Source organism: Loxodonta africana, chromosome 12, assembly GCF_030014295.1.
Source record: "Loxodonta africana isolate mLoxAfr1 chromosome 12, mLoxAfr1.hap2, whole genome shotgun sequence".
Lineage (NCBI taxonomy): Eukaryota > Metazoa > Chordata > Mammalia > Proboscidea > Elephantidae > Loxodonta > Loxodonta africana.
Window position 1 is genome coordinate 95,945,267 of NC_087353.1, and position 14,818 is coordinate 95,960,084.

A 14,818-nucleotide genomic window follows, 5' to 3' on the forward strand; every position below is an offset into this window, starting at 1 on the left:
GTGCCGGTTTTCCCGCACCCCCACCAACACTAAGCATTATCCAACATTTTAATATTTACAAGTCTCCGAGATTATTAAAAAGGTCCGTTTGCCTTATTACGTTATTGTATTTCTTAACTCATAATTAAATTGAAGTCTTTATTTTTTTCAGGTAGTCATTTGCCTTATTTATTTAAGTTGCCTGGTTATTTCCTTTGCCTGTTTTTCTGTTGGGTTATTTGTCACTCTCTTACTGATTTAAAGGAAATTAGCCCTTGGTTGTGTATTGTAGTTTCTTTTTCTGAGTTGTCGTTTACTTTTTTACCTTGTTTATGATTGTTTTTGCCATTCTGAAATCTTGAATTTTCATATATTCAAATATGGCAGTCTTTTCTCTTAAGGCTTCTGGGTCCAGAAAAGCTTTTCCTGTTCCAGGGGTACATAAAACATTCTTTGATATTTTCCTCTAGTACCTTGCCGTCATGTTTTACATTAAATAAATCCTTGGTTTACCTGGGATTTATTTTGATGTTAGGAATCCTCCACTTTTATCCATAGGCTGGAAAAGATATTTTTCCTGTGTCCTTATTTATTTTAATGGGCATACTGAAGATGTCAAATGATGAGCTTCTCTTTCAGCTTCTCAGCAAAGAAGATATAAATAAAAAAAAAAAAAATAGTTAAAGCTAAATGGCAAGAAATTAATTTAACGTTTGCTAAATCTAGGTGATGGATGTATGGAGTCCAGTTATACTGTTCTCTATTCTTATGAATATTTGAATTTAATGTTAGCTTTCCTGCCTCTACCCTCCCTCATTTTAAAAATTTTAATAAGAGTCTCCTGGGTTGTTTTTTTTTTTTTTTTCATTAAAATTTCAATAAGATCATTTCAAACTTACAGTTGGTTGGGAAAGATAAACACCCTAACCCATTAGTTAGTTCTTTACCTTCTCTGTGCCTGCATTTAAGCAACTGAACGCATCCCAACTGATTTTCCCCCCATTCCTTTGTCAACACTTTACTGTAGAAATTTTCAAACACACAGAAAAGTTGAAAGAATTTTACAGTCAATACCCATCTACCCACCACCCAGATTCTGACAAGATTTTACTATATTTGTCTGTCACAGATCCATCCGTAATCCATTTTATTTTTTGTTCATTTTAAAGTACATTATAGATATCAGTACATATTCCTGTTATGTAAAGGCTTCAGCTTGACTGTTACTTACTAGAGTTCAGTGTTTTCATTTTTTTTGGTTTTGATATAAAATTTACATATGATGAAATGCACAAATCTTAAGTGAACTTTCTGTGAATTTTGACAAATGCGTACATCAAGCTGAACCCCTATCAAGGCTAGTATGTACTCTTTTGGTAAGATTGCGTTCATTCAGCTTATGTTTTTGAGATTTATCCATATCGTTATATGTCTCAGTTGCCCAATATGAATATGTAACGGTTTGTTTATCCACTCTTCTGTTGATGGACATCTGAGCTCTTTCCAGTTTTTAGCTGTTATAAATAAAGCTGCTATGAACATTCTTGTACAGGTCTCTTTGTGTACATATATTTTAGTTTATTAGGTAAGTACCTAGGAATGGAGTTGTGGGAACGTAGGGTAGGTATGTGTTTAGTTTTATAGGAAGTTACCAGACTTTTCTCCTAAGTGGCTGTACCGTTTTGTATTCCCACCAAGGATGTTTGAGGGGTCCCGTTGCTCTACATCCTCACTAACATTTAGTGTTGTCAGTCCTTTTAATTTTAGCCGTTCTGGTGGACGTGCAATATCTCATTGTGGTTTTGCTTTGAATTTCTATGATGACTAACGGTGTTGAGTACTTTGATGTGCTTGTTTGCCATCTGTAAATCTTCTTTAATGAAATGTCAGCCCAAATCTTTTGCCCCTTTTTATATTTGATCATCTTATTATTTTTGAGGTCTTTAGATATTCTAGATTCCAGACTTCGTGAGATATGTCTTATGAATATTTTCTCCCAGTCTGTGGCTTACCTGTCTACTTTCTTAATGGTGTCTTTTGAGCAAATGTTTTTAATTTTGATGAAGTCTGATATATCAGTTCTTTTCATTTGTGGTGATTGCTTTTTGTGTCCTATATCTAAGAAACCTTAGCCTACCCCAAAGTCGTGAGGATATTTCCTGTGTTTTCTTTGAAAACTTTGTGGTTTTAGCTTTTATATTTAGGTTAATATTCTGTCATTAATTTTGGTGTATGCTGTGAGTCAAGGTTAATTCTTTTTCCTTATGAATTTCAGTTGTTCTGTCACAATTTGTTGAAAGCATTTTTCTTCCCTCTATTTTCTGGGCTCTTTATTCTCTTCCATTGATCTATTTGTCAACCGTTATGGCAATTTTGGAGTCCTGATGGAACAGCAGTTAAGAGCTCAGCTGCTAACCAAAAGGTCAGCAGTTCAAATCCACCAGCAGCTCCTTGGAAAACCCTATAGGGCAGTTCTACTCTGTCATATAGGGTCACTATGTGTCAGAATCGACTCAATGGCAGCACGTTTGGTTTTGGTTTAGGGTGATATTACACTGTCTGGTTTACTATAGCTTTATATCGTAAGTCTTGAAGTCATATTGTGTAAGTTCTTTAACTCTGATCTTTTTCAAGATACCTTTAGCCATTCTAGTTCCTTTTCCCTTCTATATAAATTTTAAAATAATCTTGTCATTGTCTATAAAAACGCCTGCTGGGATTATGATTGGGATTGCATCAGATCTAGGAATCAATTTGAGGAGGATTCATAACAACGTTGAGTATGCTAATCCATGAGCATGGTATATCTCTTCGTTTATTTAGGTCTTCTTTAATTTCTCTTAGTAATAGTCTGTGGTTTTGATATGGCAGTCTTACATGTCTCTGTCGAAAGTGTCTCTGATATTTTATAGTTTTGATAGTATTGTAAATGGAAATTTTTTCTTTTCACTTTCCAGTTGTTTGCTGCTAGTTTACAAAAAGGCAAATGATTTTTGTATGTTAACCTTGTATCCTGTGACTTTGCTAAATTCACTTACTCTCATGGTTCCTTTCCAACATTCACATTCCAATCCTGGTAATTATTAATGCATCTTGAACGCATATTTTATCAATTTGAGACCGCAGAAGTCGGTAAAAATCTTCAATTTCTTCATTTTTGGCATTAGTGGTTGGTATCAAGTGTTCTTCTTTGTATGCGTATGGATATTATCCTATCACTAACAGTGTTGTACTTCAGGATAGATCTTGAAATATCCTTTTTGATGATGAATGTGACACTGTTCCTCTTTAATTTGTCATTCCTGACATAGTAAACCATATGATTGTCCAATTTAAAATGGCCAATACCAGCCACTTCAGATTACTAGTGCCTAGGATATTGACCTTCAAGCATTTTTGACATCTTCGAATTTTTCTTGATTCATACTTTGTACGTTCCACATTCCGATTACTAATGGATGTTTGCAGCTGTTTCGTCACATTTTGAGTCATGCCGCATCAGCAAATGAAGGTCCCAAAACTTTACTCCATTCACATCATTAAGGTTGACTCTCCTTTGAGGAGGAAGCTCTTCTTTAGTCATATTTTGAGTGCCTTCGAATCTGAGGGGCTCACCTTCCGGCACTATATCAGATAATACTCTGCTGCTATCCATAAAGGTTCTTATTGGTTAATTTTTTTCAGAAGTAGACTGCCAGGTCCTTCCTCCTAGTCTGTCTTAGTTAGGAAGCTCTGCTGAAATCTGTCCACCATGGGTGACCCTACTGGTATTTGTAATACTGATGCCATAGCTTCCAGCATCACAGCAACACACAAGCCACCACAGTACAACAAACCAACAGATAAACTGGAAACGAAGAAAGATCAGTAGTTGGAAGATACGGCCTTGGTGAAAGAAACAATGCTGGAGATAGCATGATAGAATTTTGCAAGATCAACAACTTATTATGTTAGAAGTACTGTTTTTCAACAACATAAACAATGACTATACATGTGGACCTCTCCAGATGGAATACACAGGAATCAAATTGATTACACTTGTGGAAAGAGCTAATAGAAAAGCTCAATATCATCGGAACAAAACCAGTGGCTCACTTCAGAACAGACCATCAACTGGTCATTTGCAAATTCAAGTTGAAGCTGAAGAAAATTAAAACAAGTTCACAAGAGTCAAAGTATGACCTTGAGTATATCCCACCTGAATTTAGAGACCATCTCTAGAATAGGTTTGACGCATTGAACACTAATGACCACAGACCAGATGACTTGGATGACATCGATGACCTCATACATGAAGAAAGCAAAAGGTCATTAAAAAGATGGAAAAGAAAGAAAAAAAATGGGTGTCAGAAGAGACTCTTAAACTTGCTCTTGAACATAGAGTAATCGATGCAAATGGAAGAAATGTAAAAAAGCTGAACAGAAGATTTCAAAGGGCAGCTTAGAAGACAAAGTATTCTAACAAAATATATAAAGACCTGGAGTAAGAAAACCAGAAGGGAAGAACATACTTAGCATTTCTCAAGCTGAAAGAACTGAAGAAAAAAATTCAAGCCTTGAGTTGCAATATTGAAGAATTCTATGGGCAATAAATTAAACGACGCAAAAAGCATCAAAAGAAGACGGAAGGAATACACAGTCACTATTCAAAAAGACTTGGTCAACTTTCAGCCATTTCAGGAGGTAGCATATGATCAAGAACCCATGATACTAAAGGAACAGGTCCAAAGTGCACTGAAGGCATTGTTGAAAAATAAGTCTCCAGGAATTGGTGGTATACCAATTGAGATGTTTTCAACAAACATGCAGTGCTGGAAGCACTCACTTGTCTATGCCAAGAAATTTGGAAGACAGCTACCTGGCCAACTGACTGGAAGAGATGCATGTATGTACCCATTCCAGAGAAAGGTGATCCAGTGGAATGCTGAAATTACCAAGCAATGTCCTTAATATCACGTGCAAGTAAGATTTTGCTGAAGATAATTTAAAAATGGTTGCATCAGTACATCTACAAGGAACTAACAGAAATTCAAGCTGGATTCAGAAGAGGACACAGTGAGAGATATCATTGTTGAGATCAAATGGATCTTGGCTGAAAGCAGAGAATACCAGAAAGATGTTTACCTGTGTTTTATTAACTATGCAGAGGCGTTTTACTGTGTGGATCCTAACACATTATGGATAACATTAAGAAGAATGGGAATTCCAGAACATTTAATTGTCCTCATGAGGAACCTGTACATAAACCAAGAGGCAATCGTTTGAACAGAACAAGGGGTTACTATATGGCTTAAAATTAGAAAAGGCGTGTCAGTGTTGTATCCTTTCACTATACTTATTCAGTCTGTATGCTGAGCAGATAATTCGAGTAGCTGGACTATATGAAGAAGAATGTGACATCAGGATTGGAGGAAGACTATCAACCTGCGTTATACAGATAACACAATCTTGCTTGCTGAAAGTGTAGAGGACTTGAAGGACTTACTGATGAAGATCAGAGCCTACAGCCTTCAGTATAGATTATACCTCAACATAAAGAAAATAAAAATCCTCACAACTGGACCAATAAGCAACATCATCATAAACAGAGAAAATACTGAAGCTGTCGAGGATTTCATTTTACTTGGATCCACAGTCAACACCCATGGAAGCAGCAGTCAAGAAATCAAATGACGTATTGAATTGGGTAGATCTCCTGCAAAAGACCTCTTTAAAATGCTAAAAAGCAAAGATATCACTTTGAGGACTAAGGTGTGCCTGACCCAAGCTATGGTATTTTCAATTGCCTCATATGCCTGTGAAAGCTGGGCAATGAATAAGGAAGACTGAAGAATCGATACCTTTGAATTACGGTGTTGGCAAAGAATATTGAATATACTGTGGACTGCCAAAAGAATGAACAAATCTGTCTTGGCAGAAGTATGACCACGATGCTCCTTGGAAGCAAGGATGGTGAGACTTTGTCTTGCTTTCTTTGGACATGTTATCAGAAGGGACCAGTGCCTACATGAGGACATGCTTGGTAAAATAGAACATCAGTGAAAAAGAGGAAAACCCTCAACGAGATGAATTAACACAAATAGCCACGAATGTGAGGATAGCGCAGGACCGGGCAGCATTTTGTTCTGCTGTACATAAGGCCGCTCTGAGTTGGAACTGACTGGTGGCACCTAACAACAATAGTTGCTTTTAGATTACTTAGGAAATTCTACATAAACAGTTGTGTTAGCAAGTAGTGAGAGTTTGATTTCTTCCTTTCCAATCTGTCTTTTGGTTCTTTTTCTTGCCTTATTGCAGTGTGTAAAACATACACAGTGTTGAACAGAAATGAGGAGTGGATATCCCAGCCTTGTCGCCAGTCTTAGTGGAAAGTATTCAATACTTTCACCACTTAGTATGGTGTTAGGTGTCGCTTTTTCATATATCCTCTTTATTAGCTGAAGAAGTTTCTTCCTATTTCTAGGTTTCTAAGAGTTGTCACGAGAAACCAACCCAATACCATAAAGTCGATTCTGACTCCTAGTGCTCCAATAGGACAAAGTAGAACTGCCCCATAGGGTTTCCAAGGAGCAGCTGGTGGATTCAAACTGCTGACCTTTTGGTTGAGAGCCAAGCTCTTAACCACGGTGCCACCAGGGCTTCAAAAGTTATCATGAATGAACATTGAATTTTGTCATGTTTTTTTCTGTATCTGTGGAATTCATACAATTTTTCTCCAGCTGAGTTTCAATTTATTACCTCACACCTCAAATGGGCACTCCCCAGTGCCTGCTGATGACCCTACATTTTTCTCATACCTGTATTTGCTTGTTCTCTGAGTGTTGATGATGCTGTCTTGCCTGCTGAAACCTCCCAGCTTTGTTTCCCTCAAAGCTGATAACCACTTCTCCTGTGTAAGAGAGAAACTAATGCCGTGAGCATACAATTCCTGCATAGCTCCTTCAGGTGATCCACTCCCTGCGCCTATGCCTGTCTTCTCCGCTCTTCCTAGAAACCACTCTTCCTCCTGGAGCTCATTGCCATCTGGTTTATTAAGTAGTCCATCCCTTCAGCTGTCCTGTCTCTGTTGCAGTCCGTCTTTCCAGCAATATCTCTAGTAGCTCCTGTATTTCAAACAGAACCTTCACTTGACCATACAGATCCCTCCAGCCTCTGCCCACATGTCTGCTTCTCTCCACAACAAAACTTCTTCAACAAGTTCCTGCATTCTTTCTCCATTTCCCCACCTCCCTTTCACATTTCTGCCCAAACCAGTCCGCATTCTGCCTCCCATGCCGTCAAGATTTGTCATGGTCTCCGATAGCCTTGATGGATGTCTCTCGCTTCCTTATAACCACCCACAGGCGTGGGCACAGTTGACCATTTGCTTGTTATTCTTCAAATACTTCATCTGTTGGCTTCTCTGTCATATGTGTCTCCCTTCTGGTTCTTCCTTCACCTGACCTTGAACTGTCGCAGGGCACTCAGCAACTGTGTCAGCTCCACCACATTCATCCCCAGTGTCTGCTGGAGCAGTGGCTTCTGTTGGGTCCTCTCGTTTCATGTATTACGTGAGTGCAGTGAATGAGTAGAGTTGTATCAAGCAAAGGAGTAAGAATCTATTCTTTGACGAAACTATTTGGAAATATGTACTTCGTACTACTAATTAATTTATGGGGCCGTTGGATTTAAATAAAGTTGACTTATTTAATAAAAAATCAGCTTCTCTCATACCACATTCTCCTATAATATGGCCCAGTCCTCGAATTAAGAAAGCTTAAACTCTAACTCTTATTTCACCATTGAGGAAATTGATACTCGATCTTGTAACTCGTAAGCAGCAGAGCTGAGCTTAGAATCTGATTTTTAAACTCGTTTTCATGGAGGGCCCCCTTCTCGGTCACCATATTCCCAGGAGTTAGCAAGGTGTCTGGCACCGTGGCAGTTTCCCAGTGCATATATAGCGAAACCTGTGAGAGCTGGAACTCACCAGGACCGACTTATTTTTCCGGGTCTCACAAGTTTTCTGCCCTTGGCAGGGCACAGCCTTACACTTTTCTGTTACTCCCCATTGGTAGAAAATATGAGTTTTTTCTGCTAAGCTTCCACCTAACACAGGTTCCAGCTTTCACAGGTTTGGGGGTTTTAGGGTGAATGTAGTCGAACTTTACCAAGAGCAGTTTTACTACTTAGGTGTAACACTCGGGGGTAAAAGCTCTTCACCACTGAAACCAGATGCAGTGACTGAGATTAGCCCGTTTTTAGATATGACACAATTCAAGAGATTTGTGGGGCTTTTTTTTCAGTGTTTTGAGGAGTTTGAGGGACTACCCAAAATCTAGTCATATGTTTCATTTTCAGTCATTCAACAAATAATGTATTCAGCTCCAACTTTGTGTGAGGCGTGTTAGACCCAGGGACACGATGGTGAATGATCCTGACACAGTCCCTCCGCTTGTGAGACTCTGCCTGGCTGGGGGCACTGCCACCAAAGGCTTGCACAGATTGTGAGTGGTAACTGACCACTGTGCCTCGTGAGATGTACAGGAGGCACGTGCAGCCCCAGCCAGTTATGAAATCTGGAGGAAAGAATGAGGTAGCAGAATGGGGGTCACTGAACAGTGTGGAGAAGGCCTGAGCTGCCAGCGCCTTGCTGTGTAGGAGACTAGCGTGGTGGTCTGGAGGACACCCAGCATGAGGCCATCTGACCAACTCCCCTCTGACCCACCACTCACCACGTGAGCGTCAAGCCATCACTTGGTATCCATGCCGATTTCCTAAGGGAATGAGGGGACCAGTCCTTGTGGAAGTTATTTCTGCTGCCAATAAATTGACCTTCTGGGTGAGGCACCGGTCTCTGCTGAGTTTGGCTAGATGTAGAGTCTTTGAGCTCCATACTGAGTGTTTGAGCACTGCAGTATGCCAGGTTCTGTTCCAGGCACTAGAGAGGGCAATCGTTCGAGAACAGCAGGTGAGACCCCTGCCTCTGGGGCTAGCAGGATCTCTCTGAGTGTGCCCTTAACATGAGAGAGGCCAGGTCCTGGGGGCTTGGCAACCACACCTAGATGCCAAGCTGCAAGAAGCTTCAAACCAGACCCCTGACTCCTGGAGTCCCTCACTTCTGGAAGCCCCCCAGTTGTGGTGTGGCAGTCACTGCATTCTTTTTGAATGAAGGGTTGCAGGAAAGAGAAATGAATATGTTTGGTGTCAACCGGCTAGGTAAAAATGACTACGAGTAAACCGGTACAAAAAACTGAAAACCAAGTCCTTGGTTTTACTGCCCAGTCCACTCCAAGTGATGGCAGAGCTTGTGTCCTTTCTCATCATTTCCACCCAACACACATGTCACGCCACTTTGGAGACGACTCTGGCTGGTGCCCAGTGTATTAGTACCTAGTCCAGTGCTGAGCACATGGAGCCTTCCGGTCTTTATTGATATGGTTAACAGCATGTATCTTCCTAGAAATAGCACATGTCTTAATCAGATGACCCCTGAGCCGTACCTGTTTCGCTTTATCTGGTATTTTGGTTCCTAAAGTGGGGTTTTAAGTTGTTGTTGGGTGTCATTGAGTGAGTTTTGATTCACCAATCCCACGTGACAAAGTAGAACCGCCCAATAGGGTTTTCATGGCTATAATCTTTACTGGAGCAGATTGCCAGGTCTTTTCTCCCTTGTAGCTGCTGGGTGGCTTCAAACTGCTGACCTTTCAGTTAGCAGCCAAGTGCTTAATCATTGCACCACCAGGGCTCCCTTTAAACCATTTAGATCCAGCAACAGAGCTTATTTAAAGTAGTTCTTTTCCGTCATTCTGGAATCTATGTGAGTTTTCATCTAGGGTCATCCTTACTTAAAGTGGAAACATCCCTGAGGCTCCAGAACTACCACGCCCCTGGGCTGGACCCTGTCTGGTTGTCTGTCCTCGAGTCTCTCTGGGTCCTAGTATGTGCAGGTGGCCACACAGCGTGGGGCCTTCACACGGCTGTCCTTCCTGCAGCAGGGGTCACAGCTGGGCTGCGCAAAGAAGGGGTGTTCTGGGATCTTCCCTACCTTCCTGGATTCTCTTTGCACCTACATCTGAACTCCCCCAAGGTAATTATTAATAAACCAGAGAGGGTAGGAGGGATGGAAATGGGGGCTGTCAGAGGAGGCAGGGAGCTGCGAACTGACATCCCCGGAGGGTCTCCTGCAGAGGTGGCACCACTTCAAGCGGGAGGCGGGAGCAACCATGTATGGAGGATCGGGTTTGGGTCTGTCACTTTCCTCTAATGACATTGTAGAGTGTGATAATCTCCATTTCATGTATAAGGAAAGAAAGACTTGGAAAGATGGATTCATTGAAGGAATATTTGAGGCCTGTCATCTGTCCAGGGAGCCCTGGTGGCATAGTGGTTATAAGCGCTCAGCTGCTAACCGAAAGATCAGCGGTTTGAAACCACCAGCTGCTGCATGGGAAAAAGACGTAGTAGTCTGCTTCAGTAAAGATTATGGGGCAGTTCTGCTCTGTCCTGCAGGGTTGCTATGAGTCAGAATCGACTGACAGCGGTGGATTTGTTCTTGGTTTGGTCATCTGTCAGGTACTGTTTGAAGTGCCAGGGACACAGCTGTGAGTGGGACAGGTGAGGTTTCTGTCCCCTTGGCACATCATTTGAGAGTGAAGGGAGCAAGGACACAGGCACGACACGTGGGGGTGAGTACCAGGGGGGACAGGGACGAGATGACAGGAGAACACCCAGGAGACTTCCCCTTGGTGGGGTCAGGGCAAGGCCTCTCAAGGTGGCGCCTGAGCCAGCCCCACAGCGTGTGAGAGACCCTGAGGGGCCCCTGCTTACCCGCTGGTAAGCAGGGCCCAGTCCGTCTGCCTAGAGCTCGTCTCTGCACTCGGGGGCCCCTCTACAGTGCCGCCGTGACGCCCCATAGCGCTCTCCTCTGGTGTCACCCAGCACAAGTTTGTTGTGGTGAGCAGATTTCATTGGCTGATATGGAGGTGTAAATGTATATTATATATACATGTATTTTTTTCCTCCTTTCAGATGATACGGAGGACGTGTGCATCGTAGAGAGACTCTTCTCGAGCAGCTTAGTGGCCATTGTGAGCCTCAAAGCCCCTAGAAAGCTCAAAGTCTGCCACTTTAAGAAGGGCACGGAGATATGCAACTACAGCTATTCCAACACCATCTTGGCCGTGAAGTTGAACCGGCAGGTGAGCGATAATACTTGCTCAAATCTGGCTGCCGTGTGGGCTCTGTCACATCACTCAGTGTCTTCAGTGTGGTGGCTTTGACAGTCACCACCATTCCAGAGGGGCCTCCAGTGCCTCTAGGAGACAGCTGATGCCCTCAGCTGCCATTTCATGTCCCTCGGCCACTGGCCCCACCCCACACTGCTGTGTGCAGTCCCCACTCAGTCTGTGGGTTGACTCTGTGCTGTCTGACCTCCATAGTTTGGTCAAACCATCCCACTCATGCCAGAGTCCTCAAGTCTTTGTGTATCTCCTCTACTCATCCATAGAGTTGATACCACAGTCCGTTCGTATGTACAAAGACCCCTGGGGTGCAGTGATTAAAGCCCTGGGTGCTAACCAAAAGGTTGAAAGTTCAAACCCACCAGCTGCTCCGCGGGAGAAAGATGTGGCAGTCTGCTTCCATAAAGATTGGAGCCTTGGAAGCCATGTGGGGGAGTTCTGCTCTGTCGGATAGGGTTGTTACGAGTCAGAATCAACTCGCCAGCATACACCAACAATGTTTTTACCCCCTACCTTCTTTCGCTTTTATAGTTGTTGCTCTAAAAAAATCTGTTAGAAATTTTTTTTAACCGTTCATTTAACTTTGAATTTAAGATGAGACACTTATTATTTTTTTGTATCTTCCCGAAAACTACCAAGAACATCTGGCATACCATGTCCTGTGCAGGGGAAGCCGATGAAATAGGCAGGTGTGGAATGTCCATTACTGCAGCCAGGGAACTGGGAAAGGCGTGGTGCCTGGAGAAAGCAGGGACAGCAGAAACTTTTATCTTCTGTGCTGAAACTGGGCATCAGCCTATTACGGGAAAAGTTGGCTAAAATAGGAAACCCTAATAATACCGTCAACCTGTTTTTAATTTTCAACACATGAGTGCACATTCACGTTCCAGCTGACGCAGAACCCCATGCGTTCCAGAACGTCTGCCTTGCAGAAGCCTTCCCCTTCCCCCACCGTCTGCATTCCTTTCCTTTAAGATGGAGCAGGAGCGTAAAGACACGTGCAAAGGAACTTGAGTGCAGAACCCTTCAAGATTTTATAATTTAAAAAAATCGCTAGGCTTTTTCTTTCGTCTGACCGTGCCTCATTCAACAGCAGGGTTGTTTTTTTTTTTAATTTTTTGTCGTTGAGAACATACACCAATTCATCAGTTTCCGCATGTGTAATTCAGTGACATGGATTACATTCTTCAAGCTGCTAAACCATTCCCACTCTCCTTTTCCGGAGTGTTCCTCCCCCTTAACATAAACTCACTGCCCCCTAAGTTTCCTGTGTAATCTTTCCAGTTGATGTTGTCATTTGGATCCCGTACAGATAGTTCTTAAAAGAATACAGTGCTCATGGCAGACATTCCTCACCCATTAAGCTAAATTATTTCAACTTCAGTTTTTTAAAGCAACTTACCTAACCAGATCTATTCATGGCATTCTACCTGATTTTCATGGTGCAGAGGGAAACAAAAACAAGCCCCCCACAAAAGAAGCCTAATTTCCATAGCTACAGTTGATCAGTTTATATAATGCTTAATTAAATGCATAATTAGAACTGCTGGTACAGTGGCATAAACAGTTTGAGGACTGGCACAACTCTCGCTCTTGGTACCACTTAATTGGTGGACAGAGGACACGGTCCTACAGAAAAGCTGCTCACTAAGGGCAAGCTGCTTCTGTGCCCCGAGTCTGAATGGTGTTGTAGAAGGAATGGAGCATGCCTTAACCCAGGAGTTGACTAAGCGAAGACTGTTTGAGAGCGTCCATTGTACTGACTGTTTATGTTTGGCCTTTCCATCTGTCTTTTCTAGAGGTTAATAGTGTGTCTGGAAGAGTCTCTGTATATACACAACATTCGGGACATGAAGGTACTGCACACCATCAGGGAGACGCCCCCAAACCCTGCAGGTAAACTCACTTATGAGAAGAGAATCCTGTTTTTCTGATTCTACCTTTTAATGATAGTTATAGATGAGGTCCCCCCACCCCCCGCCCCAGTCTCTTTTCAGCATCCACAAATCTAGACAGATTTAAAAAATACTGATGTTAAGCCAAGCTACCTTCCATTAGATGCTGGTCTTGTGACCATATAGTCATTGGCTTGGTCACCTTCCAATTTTGAGGTAACTAATCAGTTTAAGGAGTCCTGGTTATGCAGTGGTTAAGAGCTATGGCTGTTAACCTAAAGGTTGGCAGTTTGAATCCACCAGCCATTCCTTGCAAACTCTATGGGGCAGTTCTACTCTGTCCTGTAGGGTCGTTATGAGTCAGAATCGACTTGACAGCAATGGGAATGGGAATCAGTTCAAACCAAAGGCCTTTAATCTGTTTATAATACTGCTGTCACCTAAGGGAGTCTCTGGGTGGTGCAAACTGTTAACATGTTTGACTGCTAACCAAAAGATTAGTGGTTCAAGTCCACCCAGAGGTACCTTGGAGGAAAGGCCTGGTGATTTCCTTCCAAAGAATCAGCCATTGAAAACCCTATAGGGCACAGTTCTACTCTGACACTCCTGGGCTTGCCGTGAGTTGGAATTAACTTGATGGCAACTAGGTGTTTTTTTGTTATTTTTTGGTTTTATCACCTAAAGTAGTACTTTGGAAATGTTGAGCTTTAAAAAAGAAAAATAATGTAGTGAAAAGATTGATCGCTGCATTCTTTTTCAATCAATGCTAAATTATGTCCAGCAATTAAAAAGGAAGCCCTCACAGACTTAATTCTGTGTTTGTTCTTCATGTTCTTTGCAGGCTTATGTGCTCTGTCCATAAACAATGACAATTGTTACTTGGCATACCCTGGGAGTGCAACCATCGGAGAGGTACAAGTCTTTGACACCATCAATCTGGTGAGATTCCTTTTGTACTTGACTAGATTTTAAATACGGGCCTTTTGTCTAAAATGAGTGCTATGGAGTCTGACTTCTCATTTCCTGAGCTCAACAGCAGTTGCACTGCTTCCGTTTTTCAGTGGCAAAGCAGGTCTGGTTACCTCTGCCTCCAGGCATATTACTGTGTCCCCACGAGTCTGAGATCAGCAGTGTTGAGTGTAGGGAGGAACGGAGAGAACTGTCTGGATAAAGCACTGAGCTTTTCTTAAGGTTTTGAGCAGCATTTCCTTGCCCCTCAGCCTTAAATCGAGTGGATTTGGTATCTGTATTGACTGTGACAGTGTTTCAATAACAGCCAACTGGCATTGTCGGCCTCCCATTTACATGGAGTTCCTGCCACGTGCACTTACGTCTTGCTGTTCCCCCCTTTGCAGAGAGCTGCGAATATGATCCCAGCTCATGACAGTCCTCTGGCAGCACTGGCTTTCGATGCAAGCGGCACCAAACTTGCCACTGCTTCAGAGAAGGTGAGTCCTGCTTGGTGGTGGCCAGACTGGAGGCTGGTTTGATGCCCACAAACTTTGCCCTTCCATTCACACAGCTGATTTATCAGAGCAGGTCTTCTGTCAGCCGCATCTCAGAGACACGCAGCTAAAGACCCACCTGCAAGGCTTTCGGACAGGTCAACTGGAAATGAGTGGAACACACTCTTCATGCTTTTTCTGATAATAAAGGTCACACATCTATTCTAGAAAGTACAGAAACTCACAAAGGAGAAGAAAATGCGTGATCACACCACTC

At 42.4% G+C, this 14,818-nt stretch overlaps 1 protein-coding gene across 3 annotated transcripts in view; it reads left to right on the forward strand.

Annotated features, from left to right (window-relative positions):
* Nucleotides 1-14,818, forward strand: part of WIPI2 (WD repeat domain, phosphoinositide interacting 2) — a 57,104-nt gene that overhangs the window by 24,030 nt on the left and 18,256 nt on the right. For all 3 annotated transcript variants that reach the window (XM_003416506.3, XM_003416507.4, XM_010596267.2), the window contains exons 3-6: nucleotides 10,990-11,159; nucleotides 13,001-13,097; nucleotides 13,938-14,035; nucleotides 14,452-14,544. In XM_003416506.3, the coding sequence (XP_003416554.1) occupies nucleotides 10,990-11,159; nucleotides 13,001-13,097; nucleotides 13,938-14,035; nucleotides 14,452-14,544 (458 nt within the window). The remainder of the gene's footprint in view (nucleotides 1-10,989; nucleotides 11,160-13,000; nucleotides 13,098-13,937; nucleotides 14,036-14,451; nucleotides 14,545-14,818) is intronic.